General features: G+C 44.2%; 1 protein-coding gene across 1 annotated transcript in view; it reads left to right on the forward strand.

The window, feature by feature from the left end:
- adam12b (ADAM metallopeptidase domain 12b) overlaps positions 1–19,487 on the forward strand; it is a 55,716-nt gene that overhangs the window by 6,528 nt on the left and 29,701 nt on the right. Inside the window, exons 2-4 of the mRNA XM_084709221.1 lie at positions 812–939; positions 4,000–4,073; positions 17,931–18,009. Coding sequence (XP_084565347.1) covers positions 812–939; positions 4,000–4,073; positions 17,931–18,009 — 281 coding nt within the window. The remainder of the gene's footprint in view (positions 1–811; positions 940–3,999; positions 4,074–17,930; positions 18,010–19,487) is intronic.

A 19,487-nucleotide genomic window follows, 5' to 3' on the forward strand; every position in this document is an offset into this window, starting at 1 on the left:
TCTTCAACAGTGGCAGAGCTGATGCAAAGCAGTCTAGAGATATTGTATAGGCTGACTACTTCATGAGCTGAATGAGAGAGAGAGAGAGAGAGAGAGAGAGAGAGAGAGAGAGAGAGAGAGAGAGAGAGAGAGAGAGAGAGAGAGAGAGAGAAAGAGAGAGAGAGAGAGAGAGAGAGAGCATCCATTATTTATCGGGGGTATTACTGCTGGTCCTGCAAGACTGGTATTGGTGCAGGTTCTTTGGGGACACTACTGTCATAGTACAAGGGACTTGTTTTTACATCACACAGCCAATAAAGTCTACCTTAAGAGAGGATGGCTAACATGATAGATGATGGGATGTTTCAGTAATACATGACCGTGATGAGTTACATGTAGCCTACCTATGCTAGTGTGTGGGCTTGATACTGTACACATGACATTGTATTAAAGAAAGCTGTAATACACTCTTTCATATTTTTCTCTGACAGATAGTTCTCCCCCTGATGGAACAACATAATTACATTGAGTCATATAATATAACATTGGTCCTCACTTCACAGAATGCCAACTGTGACCCATTGTTATATTAAATTACTCAGTGTAATTATGCTTGTCTTTGGGGTTAAGTGTTGCTTGAGGTGATGCGGTGTCTGTGCCAGGAGTGGAACTTGTTCTTTGCAAAATGTGATTGTTGATCAGTAGTTTTGTCTGTTGACCCGGATACATTTCTAATATTCAACTATTTATATTCCATTCTGTCATGGCATATCATGGTCTGCTTTATTCTATGTCCAGCCTGTCTTCATCACTGTCGTTGATGTGTTTATAGGGAGCAACATGGACCAGTCCAGCCTGGGAGGCGGTGCCATCGCTAAGCTACATCGCTACCCGACAACCATTCCAGTGCAGCTGGGAGGGAGAGACCGGAGCAGGCCCCTCAGCCAGCTTCCAGCCAAGGTAAATATTCATAACATGGCCACTTAGTGGCCCTGGCTAATGCTAATATGGTGCTTAGAGGCCGAGCCAGCCAATGCTAATCTGCTGTTGAGAGCCCAGCCAAGCACAGATGCTTGCCTCTCTCCTCGCCCTGCTCTGTTGTTCCAGAGGAGAGCTCCTCATAATTCCCTCTACCCACTCTGTTTATCCTCTGTAGATTCCTCTTTGTGGTTTCCCTCATTGCTTTCTCTGTCTGTGCTGTTTTGAATGGCCCCCTCGGTTGTTTGTGTAGCGTGAGATAGCCCAGGGGCGCCACACACTGTGAAATTATTCCCCAAACTCGGCAGGCTTCCTACTCTACAAGTCAGCCGTGCATGAAACCCTGCATTTTCAAACGATATAGGAGATAGGAGAGGCCAGGGCTGAGCAATTTCCTCCCCGATCGTTTTCTGTGTTGTCTGAGACAAGATCAGGCAGCAACAAGAATTGGAACCTAGTCTACCTGATCTCTGTGTCAAACCCCACTGGATCGATCAACAAACAGCACAGTTGCTGGGTAGAGTTACAGTACAGTACATGTATGTCATAATCCTAAACTGCATGTATTTTAGGCTTTGACCAACATCAGCTAAAAGAACATTCAGCTATTGTACATTGTAAAATTCCCTTGAGACCGGAACAGCAGGTGAATATGCCTCAGCTTGCCTGCAGTACCACAGTGTAAAGGTTCTGTGTTCTGGACTGATCTCTCTGGTTCTGGGGTTGCTTCAGGCAAGGAAACCCTACACGAACACTTGGCCCAGCAAAGAGAGGAAACCGAAATTTGGGATCCTCCATTGCAAAGTCAGGAGAGCTCTGCAGAGGGGGGGATGAGGTGTCGTAGTACACCCTGAATATTTAAACCAGCCCGGCTTACCTAGATTGATCCCTTACAGAATTCTGGCATGGATTAGTTTTTCCTGGCTCAAGGAAATCCTACACCTTAGGGGGACAGGGGAATCCTATCACGTTATAGACTCTCAAGTCCTGTACAAAAAAAGAGAAGAACAGAGCTAAGGAAGAACCCTTTAAACTCTCCTCAAAGGAATGAGTCAGTCTCGGATAAGATGGGGAATCGTGAAGGTAAAACAACACAATGTACCGAGCCACTCAAAGCATTGAAGCTGGAACCTTTACACATCCCCTCTTAACACAATAGCCCACTGCTCTGATACATGAAAAGATAGTTTGACACTGAATATTACGTTCAGTGTTGGACATAACTGAATCCAAAGAACACCTACAGCTGACGCTGTGTTCTTACTTTTTTTGCCTAGGAGTCAGCTGTTAGTCCTATAGATTTTTCCTAATGTGCTTAATAAGGGTACAGATATTTTCCAAGATGCTACTAGACTCTCCTTCCCTGTAGTCCCGACATGGCAGGTTACTGTCTCACTTTCAAAAAGAACAGAGAAAATGAAAAGCGATGAGTCAGGACCAACTTTTGGATGATGGCCTGACGTGAACTTCCCATCTCTTCCCTCTGCCTCTACAGACACACAGTGAGTAGTGGCAGACAAACATCCCTGAATTAACTGTAGCAGAACCCTGTTGGTCAAAACCTTGGAAGGATTACTCCGGTAGGAGGAACCCTATTGTATTTGTTAGTATTCTTCATTGTTATTGTAGTAACCCATTTAGATATAGTATCTTATGAATGACCATGCCCAGAAGGCTGACATTTTGTCCAGATATACAACTCTGGAAAAAGTTAGACCACTGCACCTTTTTCTTTCAGAAGAGAAGGGTTCCTCACTCAAAAGTTTCCTTCTCAACGTTTTTCATCCTTTTGAATGACTAACCCTACCAAAAAGGTTGCAGATTTTTTAATGAAGAAGCCCTTTAGTTTCTGGGCTACACGGAACAGGTGAGACGATAAATGTTATAAGTACGAAGGTTCAAGGGGCACTGTACTGCGACCCTAGGGACATCGGTATTACAGAAGCAGGGACCATACCTGCTTACCTGGTGATTAATAAATAGTAATTATCTGTATCTTGTTGAAGATGGGGATACACTTCAGATGCATTATGTTACCCTGGTTATATAGTACATTTACAATAGGTTGCTAGTCAGCTTATTGCTACACACAACATGCTGTAGTTTTTTTCCCAATTTTTGGAGTCACCAGCAGCCACTGTTAGATATACTGTAAGAATGCTTAATAAGGCAGAATACATGAATAGAAAATGATGAACTCGCTGTTGACATACTGATTGACATTTCAGTCAGAAATCCCCTTTTCTCCCACAAGGGTTTGTGGATTTAACTGCTTTGATTTTCTAGACCACGGTACACTACTTGCCTTTCTGTTGCTCAGACTTTTCTATCTGTCTGTATGTTTGACATTCAACATTGTCCAAATGACAGAATGAAACATGGACATTTATCTAAACTGTGATTTTCTATCAGGAAGCTTTCTTTCATAACCTTGTCAACAGCTTTATTCTTGGACACCCTCTTAGGGTTTGTGCCTGGAAGGCATGGAGCTATTTGTTAAGGTGTGTTTTTTTGTGTGTCACACATTTTTGGATAGCCCTGTCACAATACATCCAAAGTCTCAAGTCTCTGATTCCCATGGTCCTCCACAACATGAACCCAAGGCGAAGAGAAGGTGGGGTGCCTGGTGAAAGTAACGTCAATCAGCTCTGAAATTTGCAGACAATCGTCTAAAATGTTGCTTTCACTCTAAAATTCCCCAAATTCCAATCCACAAAACTGTTCAAGCTGTTGATTTGGGACTAATAGTGTGCTGATGTGGGATATTTTGGTCACTTTCGATCGAAGCGTGAATGTTTAATTACCTGTCATGGACACTTGTCAACTGAGGCAAGGTTTGAAGCTGTGAATTTGGTGGGTTGAAACCTCAGTCAGGTCAGAGGTTACACACTATCAACCACCACTGGGAACCCACTTCCTGTATGCCAATTTCCAGTCCTGTCAATTTAAATGTCCTGTCCTGGATGTGTGTCATTGTGGGTACTGGCTGACACACGGACCCTCCTGTCCCCTGACCCCTCCTGTGACATGTGTCTGTTCCAGAGTCACCCTGCGTCACTGCAGCTGCTTGTCGAAGCGGAAGGCCAACAGCTGGTCCTGGTACTGGAGAAGAATGAGTAAGTCCTCTTCCGCATCACTTCCTGCTAGCTGCCACTGCCATGGGCTCCACACACAGAGATGGACATTTGTCAAATCAGGAGGGCAGGAAGCAACCATATTCTCTCAAGTGTTGTATTGCCCACTCAAATCGGAGAACTATGCAACTGCTACATATCCTGGACTCTGATTAGAGACATGAAGAGACATGCTGTGTCGCTATTGGGCTAGCATAGACCTCAGTCGGTAATGTAAGGTTTCTACCAGACAAAGTCATATCATTGTGTGAACTGGAACCAATAGGGAGGAGGTAATTGGGATCAACACAGGGCTCTGATTTCAACGCTCGCTTTATAAATAGATAATAATAATCAACCCGGCTGTACCTGCGTCCTGATTGCTGATACGGTGCTCCTCACAATTGTCCCCAACTGCCGGTAAAACAGAACATTGCTCAGGTTATCGAGTGCAGCGTTTCCCTTACCACTACCCTCAACTACCCCCCGCACCCCCCCACCCCCCCGTTCAGGGAATACTTCCCATTTCTCACGCTCAACTTTCTCAAGTCTCCCTCTGATGATTTCCAAGTAAAAAAGCTGCTCCCACTTCAACTCCCTCCCTCCCTTCCATCTAGCATCGCCCCCGCCCCCACTCCGACCCCCGGTGACCCCAGCATCAGCTGTGACAGATCGGTCAGCCCTGCGCCGGGCCCGGCTGGCTGCCAGTCCCTTCCGCTCTGCCCCCCCGAGGGCTCCAGATGTGTCCACTGATATGAGTCCCTGTGCCGGCTGAGAACAGGTGGTCAGTGACCCCTCCGTGGGGAGATCAGTAGCCTTGACTGTCTTCCCCAGACCAATGCTTCTCTCATGGCCCGAGCTGAGGAGAGGAGGAGACGCTGACCTCATTACAGATGAATAGGCTGGTGGAGTCACGGCTCATCCTTCTTTTATAGACACACTACCAGAGCAGATTCCGTGTGAATTCACAACTGAATTTTTTTGTTTTACATGATTTGGTTGCAAATTGTCCCAGAGGTGCCGTTGTTTTATCTGTTCATTGGTTCTATTTGTGGACCCTTGTAAAGTGAAATATGCCTTTGGTTCTTGACGTAAGGCGAGGTAGTAAATGATGGTAGGGTACTGAAGAAATCAGTGTGTCAGGCGTTGATAACTGCACTCCCACAGAACCCTGGCGAGAGTCTGAGTGGAGCAGGTAAGGCTCAGCTCTCTGAGGGGCTTGTAGTGCTGGTTTGCTCTCCATGGGCCCTGTTTGTTTAACTGGCTCAAAGGAGGAGGAGAGTTAGCAAATTGTATTTTTGAGGACCGAAGTGTTCAGTTAGGAGAGGCATCATGTGCTGAGTTATGGAAGGTTTACTGTAAGTGGTGGTCTTTTACTGGATTCTGCTGAGTCCATAAGGTTTCCTCATTTGGCGAAGCTCCAGAGAAGTTCTGGTGTGGAGCCAGTGAGAAATGATGTAGGGCTTGCCAATGTAAACGGACTACCAGATCTAATTAATAAACCAATATGTTTGCTAGCAGCCTTCTGGCGCTGGCCCAGTACTCTATCCTGAAGCACAGTGTAGAGACGCTCAAGGCCTGGGGAGAGGAGAGCAGCAGGAAGTGTGTGTCTGTCTGTGTGTGTGCCTGCGTGCGTACGTGTGTGTGTGTGTGCGAGGTTGTGTGTACCTTGTGTGTATTCATGTACACGTGTCTGTTCGGTGTGTACTTACCGTATTTACCTTGAAAACACTTTTTAGTTCAGCATTGTATCTCTCTAGATTGACCCCCCTCTGCCCTCCGTTTGGTACACACTCTTACAGCTTCCCGGTTGAACACACCCAATTGTTCAAAAAGTTTTTTTTCTTTTTTGGAAATGTTTGATCCAAAAAAGGTTGTTTTGGAGTTGGACCAGAATGTTCTGTCTGCTGGGCTGCTTCTGGCTCTCACTCTCTCTCTATCAGCTTCTACCTGAGCAGATACAGACTCTGAAATAGAGTTGAAAGCTTGAGTCCTGATTATTGGAGCCCTTGTCTCATTTCTCAAGTATTTCCCCCCCCCTGTGTGTGTGTGTGTGTGTGTGTGTGTGTGCATGCATGCATGCATGTGCGTGTGTGCATGTGCGTGTGTGCCTGTTTCTGTTTCTGTTTATGATGTCTGAGTGGAGGGCCTCATAGCATTTCGATCAACCAACCACATTATTGTTTTACATTTTCCAGGACTTGTTGCTCCTCAGCTGTAGCCCTCTCAGAATAGAGCTCTGATTATTCCGAAAACAGATGAATAGAACAAGTAGTCTCCTTTCAGCTCAGAAAGACGAGCTGTCAGGACAAGGTTAGAGAGCATACATCTGAATTCTTGAGCTATGTTGCACATTGTTGACTGCATCCTCTACTGACACAAGATGTTTTATTATAGCATGTTTGACCACTCTCTTTCCATATTGTTTGGTCTGTCTCCAATGAGGCCCCATGTTGCCTTCACACATGACTACCTTTCGTGTTCTAGATGTCAGTCATTGCACATATGGAAAAAAGAAAGAAAAAAGATTTTCCTCGGCCTCTGTAATGGGGACTGTGTGACATATGATATTTAATGCTCGTTGCACATGCGGCTGGTTAGACGTGTGTGTGTGTATGTGTGACAGAATGGTCTCTTTAAAGCATTGTAGTGATCCATAGCTTGTGAACCTGCCTGTAATGACCTAATGATAGTCTTATGGGACATTACCACATTTACAGTAATCAAAGACTGCAACAGCACTATACAAGGGAAAAATTGTGCAATGTGTGTGTGTGTGTCTTTGTGTCTGTACATGTGATTCTCTGTATGCATTGGCGATTTGTTTGTGTTCATTTGTGGAAATGTGTATGTGACTGCATGTGTGTGCACTTGGAGTTAATACATGTAAACAGCTCGCCCTTCAGGATTTCAGTTTGAATCAATACATTGAAAACCATTTTGCCATTCATACGCGCAGCTAGTTCTGGCAGGGCAATCGGGCAGCGCGCGTCAGTCAGTCATCGGGGACGTAAGGCGTCTTACTCCACCCACTGCCACACCCATGTTAGCAGCGCATATCCATTGGGCCACGTCCGATAAGGCGTCTTAAAAGACGCGAGGATATGCACACACTCACCCCGGTCGTTGTATGATCAGTGCTGCTGCCACCCTCCACCATCCCCTTCTCCCCCATGCTGTCTGTATGTCTATCCATCAGGGGGATTATATCTCTATTGCTCCCTGCCACATATGTCATGTATGTATGTGTTGCATCGAGGAGGCAGGGAGTGCTTCCCTTAGATCATCCACTCCGTCATAGTAAATCTACATGTCCATATCACGTAACAATAAATGCTCAAATCTAATACGTGATTGTCTTGACTGAAATTTCATTAATACAAATCATTTGAGAAAACGATTTGATGATCAGTTGTTCTACCTTGTGTCATATATTAGACTGGAGATGTTGACAGATTACCCATACAGCTTTGCACAATACTTCCCCATGATGACATTTCCTTTCATTCTTTTCTCTCAGGAAGGACTGGAGGAAAGGGCTATTCAGGAACACAAGGCCACCATTAAACAACATCATTATGGTCTGTCACAAACATGCCCATAGCAACATCCTCCTCAGCACTCTTTTCTGTTTATGCAAACTGTGTAGAATCAGTGAAGGAAACTGACAAAGACATGCCCCCCCCCCACCCACACCTGATGGTCCCTTGCGGTGCACATCATTAGCCACAAAGCTCATTCACAATAGGTGGACAAAGAGCCAGAAAGAGACAGAGAGAGAGAGAGAGAGAGAGAGAGACAGAGACAGAGAGAGAGAGAGAGTGAGACCTCGTTTTCCAAGCTATTTAATTAGGTATGTCAAGTCTTGGAGACGTCGACCTGTCTTTCAGCCACACTGGTCCTGCAGAGAAGAACGAGCTGTTAGCTTGTTGGCCTGTCAGCTCGGAAGCCTAATGGGGCTTTTTAAAGAGCTCCCTCGCAGCGCAGACTAAACACATTGTAGCGCAGAGTTTCTAGACAGACTAAACACATTGCAGCCACCTACTGACTTTGCTGGGGATCGCAAAGCGGTTGATTACAATTCAGGCACGCCGGATATCAGCATCAGCTCCAGCTTCTCTCTTTCTCTAACTCTTTGTTTCTGTCTCGATAATAAGCTATGGAATAAGTATAAAATAATATAGCATAAGATAGCATAGTGAGAATAAATCAAGTGTGTATGTGTACAATATGTATGTGTTTTTTTATGTACAGTAGGAGGGAGTAGCTTGTTTCTATGAAAACCACGCCCCCCCCTTCTCCACTGGCCACCTTTGTCCTGATTACGACCACCAAAGGGGGATTTGGCCCAGAAGTCTCCCCCTGCTGCAAACACATAGGCCCTCAACCTCAACGCCAAAAACCTCTGTGGCCCTCGCTTGTTGTGCCAGGGCCTAATGCCCTAAGCCTGTCACGACCGACTTGCCACGCCTTGCCAGGTTCAATTGTACGCATCTCTGCAGAGTTTTGGAGACAGTGTTGAAGCGTGCATTTCCCATTTGAACATTGTGAAGGGCAGTTATGGGAGTTGAATTGGCCATTAGGAGTGATGAACATTTGTGGTCTTTACACATATGTTGATCAAACTAAGTCAAAATCGTGCTTAGTACAGGGGGTACTAAACATTGCTGTTAGTCTTGTGAAACCTCTACATGGCTAGGTCTACTGCCAGGGTCTGAGGTCTTGGCAGTGGGGTCTTGTCTGTGAGAGTGGACTGTAGGGGAGAGAGTCAGTGACTACACCCTACTGCTAAACCTGTGATATTTTCCATTACACAATGAAAATGATTGGATTTTTCAAATTGCAAATTTGTAGGTTAAATGATTGTTCAGTGAAACCATTAGAGGAAGAACTTTCCTTCTATTGGTCTTTAATTAAGATCCTGATGGGTGGCAGAGAGACTGAGAGAGCTGTTGGGATGACTCAAGCCCCTCTAGGAAACAGAGAGACGGAGGGAGGAGAGAAGAGAGGTCCTGCGCAGGGAGAACAGAGGAGTGCTACTTTAGCCTGTGAGGGCCTCGAACCAAGCCCCAGGGGTCTCCATCTCTCCCCGTCTTCCTGCTGTTCACTGCTACATTTTTTATACTCTCACTGTCTCTCTCTTTCTCTTCCCCTATTTTTCCTCTCTTTCTCTCTCTCTCTCTCTCTCTCTCTCGTACACATTCTCTCTCTTTCTGTCTCTGTCTCCCTCCCCCCCCCCCCTCTATGTCTCTGAGGTAGCTGTGAAGTTAAGAGAGTTTGTTGAGCAGTGGAACTTCTCAGAGACCCCTGGCAACTCCTGCATCACTGCTGGCTCCTCCTGCAAGTTTAGTCTTGGGGTTATTCTTAGCCTGGCGATAATGTTGTCGGACCACTTAGCCAAATGTGTTTGTGTTGTGTGTGTGTGTGTGTTTTTTTCGCCTTCGTCATTTACTAAGCAGGAGAACATTGGGTGGGATGCCGCCCAATTTTCACTGCTTTTAACCTTACATATATGGGTCACCTGTCAAGGGTGTTAGCTAGCGGAACGGCAAGGTCCCGCACGCATCAGCACTTTTCTGCTACGTTCTTTAACGCATTACAGAGAGTAAGTGCTTTTAAATGAGAACACAGGGGTGATGCATGCACAGCCTCGCCCATTTCACAGAGTAAGACATGCTCTGAATATCCCCCGGCTAGACACATTGAGATGAACTACAACCATGCAAGTTAGGCAAGAGGGAAAAATATGGTAAGTCAGAAGGGGTCATGTATTTTCCATACTGTGGACTGTGGATGTTAATGATGCATAATGTATCTATTTATCTGGGGCAACATTTCTCTGGATCAGTGGGAACGGCAGATCTCGGGAGCACGAGCGAACGCATTCTTCTCCTTTACTCTGCAGATCTCCGGGGAGGATAGAAGCACAGTGTGTATACATCATGTGTACATTTGCATGCATTTGTCTCAGAGACAATGCGCCCGTAGTAGTATGGGATTCTATTACATTTCCCTGCACACTCGACACATCTATCCTTTTCCCCATCTTGGATCTACGATATCCACATTTTCACCAGAGCACGCTATTCTCACGGTCCCTCGTGCCATCAATATCACAGACAAAATAAATGTGAACTGCGATGAAGAAGGATACTGCTTTATATGGGAGTCCCATACATCAGTTGTTTTCTAGGATTATAAAACTGAAACTTCAGCCGCCCCAAAGCTATGAGGTCAGACCGTCCCCTCGCTGAGCTCCACGTCTGACTGCTCCTCCTGCTCCACAGAGCCACTGATCTCAATCTCATATGGATAATCCAGACCAATCACTCACTTAACAATCAGATGAACCAGGCGACGGATAGATTAGGGGGATTACACGCTACTGGCCTGGAGGTGAAAATTCAACAAGGCAAAGCTTGCAGTAGTTCAGGACATGGCGGTGGGGATGAATCTAGTGTGATAAGCATCCATCCACAGCTCCAACACGTTAGTCTTTGTCGCCTCGACTTACGCGCACACACAATCACATACACACACGCACCCACTGCCCCCAATACAGCCACACACCGCACGCACACACGCAAGAACGGATAGGAAGCACGAATTTAGAAGCTGCGAGACATGCAAAGGAGAACGCCGCAGAGAGAGGAAACGCATCCGAGGTCTGACGGAGGCGATTTCCTGAGTGAGCCTGACAACACAGGGGTCGGACAATCAGCTGAAGGAACCAGTGAGCAAACACACCGACAGAACCAGTGGGAAAACCTTGCCCAGGAAGCAGATGAGGTTGCGCAGGATTAGTTTAACCGACAGTTTCAGCGATAAGGCATTCAATTATGAAAGGATGTCACTATTTAAACAAGCAGAGACAGATTACCACAGTTTGTTATCCATGATGTGAATAATAGACGCCTTTTGGATTCGTAGGACGTCACAGATGTTACCGCTTTCAACCAGTTCCCCTCCCCATGCACCTAATGTTCACCCAATAACCTATGTCCCTTAACCTATGACCTTTGAACGTTTGGCGACCCCGCTGGTACCTCCTGTATGAGTTGATAGTAGCCTGCAAACTGCACGGTGGTCAAGTAAAACAGGCATAGGTTAGCAACGGTACAAGTCCCACAGAATTGACAACTAAAAGGCTGACAAGTTTTCAATCAGTCCTTAGTGCGTCATTACCCATATCCAGTCTTTAATCGATGTCTTGGTCTCTACCTGCCCAAGCCTCTCTCAGCTCTGCAGACTCCTTGCTCTGAAGGAACACGGCGCAGTCACCCAATCCTTTGTTTAAGTGATACATCATTGCAGAGTGAAAGACACAACCTCCGCCATGTTACCAGGGTAATGGGGTGTGGAATGACAGATTGGGCGCCATTATCTTTCTGGGGGATCAACGCTAACTCCGTACAAATAGAAAGGAGTGGACCTAATGATGTGAGACATTTTTAAGGGCACTTTGTGGGGACTGGGACATGAGGAGCAACAAGGGGGAACAGTGACAGCCAAGGAAACATGCTGTTTTATGAGTTGCTGCTAAAGCAGCATGTCATTGCCTCTTTTACCGGTCTGTTGTACTGTACCTTCCACTTTCAGAAAGAAAGAAGAAAAGGAAAGGACACAAGAAAGAAAGAGAGGGAAAAAAGAAGAAAGCATGGAAGGAAGGAAGGAAGGAAGGAAGGAAGGAAGGAAGGAAGGAAGGAAGGAAGGAAGGAAGGAAGGAAGGAAGAAAGAAAGAAAGAAAGAAAGAAAGAAAGAAAGAAAGAAAGGAAGGAAGGAAGGAAGGAAGGAAGGAAAGAAGGAAGGAAGGAAGGAAGGAAGGAAGGAAGGAAGGAAGGAAGGAAGGAAGGAAGGAAAGAAGGAAGGAAGGAAGGTAGGAAGGAAGGAAGGAAGGAAGGTAGGAAGGAAGGAAGGAAGGAAGGAAGGAAGGAAGGTAGGAAGGTAGGAAGGAAGGAAGGAAGGAAGGAAGGAAGGAAGGAAGGAAGGAAGGAAGGAAGGAAGGAAGGAAGGAAGGAAGGAAGGAAGGAAGGAAGGAAGGAAGGAAGAAGGAAGGAAGGAAGGAAGGAAGGAAGGAAAGAAGGGAGGGAGGACTAGGGAGAGAATATTTTGAATGTTACAGCGTTTAATTGTGTATTTTCCCTCTAGACAAAAGAAGTCTGGCTGAACAATGAAAATGCCTTAGGGAACAACTTCTGATTAATTGGAGAGATATGAACCCTCTGACAATAACATTTATGGATTTGTTTACTCTTTTCTATGAATAATGAGAGGTCTTCTTCCTTGAAGATCCCTAGTCCCTCATTAGTTCTGGTGAATGTGAATATGGAAGATACTTAAGCTCCTCTGAGGAGTGGGCAGTGCATACACTACCTGGAGTTATTACCACAGTTTCTCCTGGGGTTAAAAAGTACCTACCTACCTATTAGGGGAATGAGGTGACTGCGTATGTGTAAGTTTCAAACACCATTCCAGGTTTATGGTTTTTAATGTGCTAACATAAAAACAGTCACATGGTGTTAGGTCAATTGCAAACTACAGTTGATTCATGTCACTCTGTGATTGACTAAGGACTTCAGAAAATAGAGAGCTGTTCAAAAAACTATCATATAAAATGTAAGGTTTAAAATGAAGCAGAATACTAACGTAGAAAAGTTTTGGTCCATAGAAGCCCTCTGTGTAGTCTTGACTTCATGCACTCTTAATCGTATAATATCTAAAAGGATCACCACTGTCAACTGGCCAGCTGTTACCTTTAAAGAGTATGAGATCATGTTCATTGTACAGTGAAATGGAAAAATATGCCAGATGAGGGAATTGTTTAATGGTGTTACATATTCCGGATGTGTAGGCCAACAGCAATGAAATGGCTGATTCTTATAAAACTGGACTGTACCTTGGGATCTCAGGGTCAGGGTTGTCATGTGACTTCAGGCCCTCTCCAGGACAAGCACGAGCAGCATTCTGGTGATAAATCTCTCTGTACAATGATTTGTTTCACACCAAATCCATGCCTTTATAAAGTATTAAAACAAAGATGTTTCAATGCACAGTAATCCTTTGTTTCTGTATTCCTGCTGTTATGGAGACTAGGCAACACCTGCTTTGTCTTTGGAATAGAGTGTGCTACTCTGAAGAGATTTTCCTGCTTCTATGGAGAACATAAAAACATTTTTATTGAGAATTCAATATATAACAAATTACAGACAAAGGACCAACATGGAGGAAGAGAGAGAGAGAGAGAGAGAGAGAGAGAGAGAGAGAGAGAGAGAGAGAGAGAAAGACTTTGCAGAATGAAAACGTTTGGCGAGAGGGTCTCTTGCAGAATGAAGACAAACAAGGATTGTGAGTGAGGGAGGGAAAAAGACAGAGACCTTGTGGTTGCAAAGTAAGAAGGGGAGAGATGTGTGTAGGAGTTCCATTCAGTGTTTCGACCGCTTCTCCACATGAATGTGAGCTTTGCTTATGCTTCAGAGAGCTGTTTTCCTTCATCATTGTCATGTCACTGGAGGTCACCACTTAAGCTTGTAGACTGGCCTTCCATTTAACAATATGTAGCCTACATCACTCAATTCACACAACCGCTTTGAGATCTTCTTTCTCCCACCCTTTTGGTAATGTGCACGATATGATTTGCCACAGTACATTTTCAGAAAACATGTCAAAGATGACATGGGGACAGTATGTTCAGGCTGGTCAACGGAAATGAAATTGGTTTGAATCGGATATGTACATGCGGTGACACGCGTGTTCTCTTGAATCCCACATTGGGGTTGGGCGCCCCCTCCCTCCCTCATGTGTGTCTGTTTGACCTCTTTGCCAACACCACAGCTACTCAACTCCTGTGCTTGCCTGTGATTCGCTGCTGATGGGAAGACCCTGTATTTCTTCCACTCGGGAGTTGTTTTTTTGTCTCTCTCCATCGGTTTGACTCATCTGAGACTGCAGTGCTGTTGGGATGCATGTGCCGCAGAGAGTACTGCTGACTGGACTGTTTTCTAAGACTGGAAACAGAGAATATGCTTTGTCCCCTGCCTTCAAGGATACCAGGTTGACAAATAGAAAAATATAAATATATTGGTCAGAACCCACAAACAAGTGATCTGGTGATATGTTAATATTTAGTTTCTAATATTTAGGCTGAAACCTTGGTGTGTTGAAGTTGGAAATAAAAGTGAAGATTATTTTATGCATTAATTAACAGTGACTTAATTAAAGAGTCTTTAGGCTTCTGTAGATACTTTTTTTCCACTGATAACTTATCATAGCTAGATAAGACTGACTAATGATCAGTAGGTTGTCACTGGATTCTGTCATCAGTGTCCTTCTGAGGCCCCCCAGTGTTTGTGATGAGAGTCCATTATTTCTTCAGCTCAAAGAGAATCTTCTTCCACCATCTCTGTGAGCTCACTGCAGAGCCCCAGATAGAAGCGTGCCTAAGCTGGGGGGGGCGGGGGGGGGGGGGGCATGGAGCTGTATGTAAATCAATTTAGAGAGCAACGGCGTGTGGAAATAGAATTATGGCTGTCAACCACAGACCTTTCTACGGCTCTCCCCTTTCTCTCACTCCTCTACACGTCTGTGAAGGCAAGAGACTCTGTTCAGTGAAATTACTCAGATTACAAAGAGCACTGAATAAAGCAGCGCTGAATTGCACTCAAATCGCTCAATGCTCCAGGGGGTTCTCATAATGGTGAATTATTACTTGAGGTGTGGCTTCATGTGTATTAAAATGCTGCACTTTCCTCACATTTACATAGAAGCAGAGTGGAAGTAGTCTACAGGAATGTGCACAACTTTTTTACCATATGCAACGTTTTAAAATTGCATTACCTTTTTTACCAGAAATCCAGTTAGAGACCTATCGAGTTCCACCTAAAGATATTATGCTCTGCTCTGGAGACCCTGGCATCGTCCTGTTTTGGTTTGCGTTCAGTCTGTGTTTGACTCGTCCCAATTATGCAAGCAAACAGCAAGCCATGCATGTGTGTGTGTGCATGTGTGTGTGTGCTTTTTTGTTTGTTTGACAGATCCTACATCATGGAAAAATATCAAATGTACCATATTAAAAAAGTGTTCAATTGTTTGCTTGATTATGCCTTGGATGCTATTTATACATTAGGAAGTCTCTGCTCTGGTCTGCTGAACCTGAAAAAGTATTATTGACAAAAATGTACAAAACATAGGACTAGGTTCGAATATGAATCGCTGGAAAGCTGTCGCCAGTGGAGGAGTGTTGGAACACCACAGGAAGATAGATTGTTGTTTAGACCTCCCTTAGATTCCACTTAAATGGCCTCATTCATCACAATTAACCTGTGTGTCTATTAAGGAAGTGCTAATTAAATGTTTGTCCATGCTTAATGAAACACAACACACTCGAAGGCCTATGAAATCAATGTTCATTGATTTCAATTGTTATGAATATGTGTATTAAGCCAGTGAGTGGTACGTATGTACCAGAAATAATAATTGTCTTTGTTTATCCCCATTACACAATATAGCACCTTGGAGTGAAGGAGCTTACAACAGTGAATTAACAACATCGAGTGTAAGCGATATCTCTTCTTGTTTGTGATAACATTAGAAACTGTAAACTGCAAAAGGCTACTACAAATGAGAGAATCAATGATTTGCATCTGACAGGTCTATTTCTTAGTATGACACATTGGACAGTATGGAATATAGACCGCTAAAGGAGTGTTGGAAGGGTAAGGGGCCGTGCTGTTAAAGCCTTTTATTCCTTGCTAACGTCAATGACGGTTATCAAACCTGACAGTCAAACTGAAGACTTGAATTTCAATCAGGCCTTGTGTGGCGTGTGTCAGGGCATGGCATAAATACTCCAGAATCCTTCGATAAATACATAACCATCTCGGTTTATCTCTCTCAAACCGAAGGTGTTTCATGGTCTTCCCGTCCAATCTTTGACTCCCCAACCACTGTAGAAACCATACATCTCTCTACTTGGAAGAAAAACATCTCTACAGCTGAGCCTTTGGGGTTCACGCTGGGTTTGTGCAGGGGGGTTCTGGTAACTGTCACGCCGATTCCTACAGGACGAGATCAAAGGCTTTGGGAAGTAGCCTCTTTGAAGTGATCCGCCATCTAAATGTCATTTGATGGCTACTGGTTCCGCTTGACAAAAAGATGGCCACTGGTGGGTTCTCATTACCGGGGAGTGGGCATAATCAAATTTAGGCGTTTTACAATGTCTAGAAAAAAACATCCACCCTCGCTCTCTTTCTTCTGTCAGAGATCTGTTTGCTTTGTGAGGATTTTTGAGCCTGAGATCTAACCATCATATTATGCAGCCTCTAACCCCAACAACAACAACATCAGACATGTCATGATTGATTCTGTTTTCTGAAGAGCATGTGGTCATTCCACTAAAGAAGCCAAGATACAGATCAGATATTCCATAACTATGCATGCTATTTGCCTTTTCATTATGTTTTGGACTCGGCAAGGCCCAGTACCCCAGAGGGCTGTAGGTGTGTAGCCAAGAGGGACATGCAGAGAGGCAGCACGCACACTCAGCTGTAGAGAGCCTTTGTTCCATCATCTGTCTTTACCAGAGAGTTGATTACAGGATGATTTGATCATGTTCAACCTACAGCCAACCTCCTAATGCATGTAATGGCACCTTGACATGAATTATTCATCTTAAGCCAGCTTCCTACCCTGAAATGTTTTTTTAGCCTTTGCAGGGAACTAGCATTAGGCAAACACAAATCCTATCTGGACTACAAACATATCCTCTTATGCCATGTAAGGCAAATACCAGCTTTTGGACTTTTGATCTATCGTGCTTGCTGAAGGCCTTCAGTGTAATATGGATGGGGTGCAGCTACATAACATTAACTTCCCAGCTTTTGCTTGGTGGTAAGTTTGTAATGGCGACACAGAAATAGCCGTAAAAGACAGACAGTAGTTAAGTCATATGGGAGCAATGACAGCAGCAATGGATCTGTTGCTCATTTCAGTTTTCGGAGGCAAATACTATCCATAGATGCTGAATTTATGTATGTCTTTACTGTATAATCCTTCCTCAGCTAATCCTGGATATTGGTGAGGACAGGCAGTGTAGGATGGTAGCATGGTGGGATATCTCCTGCTGTGACTTGGACGCACACGGCATCCCATTTTTTCAATCTCTCTGAGTGATCCATCCCAAATCCTCTCCAGCCATCCCACTTTAACGTGTGTTTTGATTGAATTAATGACATTTTCAAATATCATCTTTGCTGGTAAATGGGTCATCGCTTTGGGGGTGGTGTTCTCAGCCTAGCCTGTTCTGGGACTGCACAGTCGATTGGTTGCTTTTTAAAAAGCTGTGTGTCTTTAGATGTCTCTCCTGAGAGAGTCGACATATTAGCCTGCTCCATGTAGATACATGTCTGAATGAACTGTAGTTAGGAGGGCGTTTTTTCTTTCATTGGCTTTCTTTCACGCACACACACACACTATCCTAGATTATTTTCTAGGACCATCCCCTTAGATGTCACTTTGACGGTTCAGCTGTTGAGACACACACACATGCATGCACACATATATGCACACATTGACAGGAACACACACACATTGGAATAATTGCCTTAGAAGGCTATGTCATTCATGGACACAGGGCATTGTTAATTCACTTCTACTACTCCCAGTGAACTGTCTTTGTTGTGCCATTTTCTTCAACATGAATCATTCCAGTGGCCTGCCAAGGAATACAGAAAGCCTGAGAAGAAAACAAATGTTTAGTTCCAGACTATTACAAAACAGAGTAGACAATTCTCTTCATTTTGGGTCTGAAAATAACCCTTTTCAGATGTCCCTCTGTCTTTTGTTTGTTTGTTGTCTGTTTTGCAGGGGTCTGTTCGCAAGCCATTACACTGAGACACATTACCTTGAGGACGGGAGTGCAGTCGTCACAGCCCACAACGTCACGGTAAGCAGGGGAACGAGTGCACCTGATATTCATGCTTGAACTGACGTGGTTCTCAGCTTGTCATAACGGATGATTCAGTAAGAACGTCAGCTATCAACTGATGTTTTCAGAATCACATGCCGAGAAGAATAGTACTGGTATCTGGAACAGTGGCATGACAAGCAGACACACTGTTATTTGATGATGGTGTAGACTGACGGGTGGTGAATTATATCATTCTGTTCTCATCAAGATGATGGAATGTGAATCCATCGGGAGTATTTTGAGCAGGTTATGACATAAGGCTATGTATGATATTATCTTGAATTTACAATGAATGGATTTATTTTACAAAATGTCTTGTGCAAGTGCATGCTGGAGGAAGTCACCTACTGTTAGAAAGGTGTAATGAATGGATCAAAATGGGTGTTCCTTCTAAGTTTCCTTTCACCTCAGTTCTCTCAGAGTTCAGTTGCGCGCATACAGCACCTTTCTTTTCCTTACTTTCCAACAGAAACTGGTGGAACCAAAGTTGAACATTTGGAGCTAGGTGTTTTCCCCTCACTGTCTTGTCTTATACCTTTGGTGTCAGCTCATTTTGGAGACATGCTAGATGGTTTGTCTCGCTATGGAAACAACATTACTCTCTGTACCTGCTCATCTGCCTTGTGCAGCTGAAGAGGAGAGGTCATCCTACAGTATTGTAACTAGTAATGCTAATTATAAGATGTCCTAATCTCATAGAAATGTATATCATTATTATTTAAAAGTTGTTTTGCCACATGCAGAGCAGGCTAGAGTACTGCATGTCAGAGTGATAGACTTTCAAAAGTCAGGTAGGAAAGAAGATGCTGAAGTTGTGTTATGGTGACAGGACTCCTGTCTAAATCTGCTGATATTTATCTTTCCTTAGACTTATAAAAATGTGCCAAGTTGACCTTTTAAAAGCCTATTATTTCCGTATGGAAGGATCCATTCCCAGAAGCAAACCATGTCTTTATAGACTCTGGGTCAACATACAGAACACTTGAATTGTTGCCCAAAAACAGCAGCACTGTGTCATGAAAGAAATATGAGTTGGTGGTATTAATATAGATGCTATACACAGAACGTTTGCTGAACCCCTGTGTTCATATTTAATGTCACGCTAAAGGCCATTAGCTGGTGACTCAGCAAGAGCCAGCTGGTGTACAAACTTGACACAAACTCTTTCCTATGCAGTTGAACCCAAGTCCTTTTCCAAGATAAAAAACTTGGCTGAGCTTCCTCTGTTAAAGTCTGTTAAGAACCAGCCTTAGGTATTTCCTCTTATAGTGCAGTATTGACAGAAAGTACATTTGGGACTGAGGAATGGTTGGCTGGTTGCTAAATGACAGTTGATCTTGGAGGGTTTGGTTCAGACTTGAAAGAACACAGTTAGCCATGAAATGTCTGTTTTCTCTCCAAACCAGACACTTCCTTCGCCCCCTCATCCAGACAGACAGTCACTGCAGTGTGTC

The sequence above is a fragment of the Hypomesus nipponensis genome, chromosome 11, assembly GCF_054491055.1.
Source record: "Hypomesus nipponensis isolate SF chromosome 11, ASM5449105v1, whole genome shotgun sequence".
NCBI lineage: Eukaryota > Metazoa > Chordata > Actinopteri > Osmeriformes > Osmeridae > Hypomesus > Hypomesus nipponensis.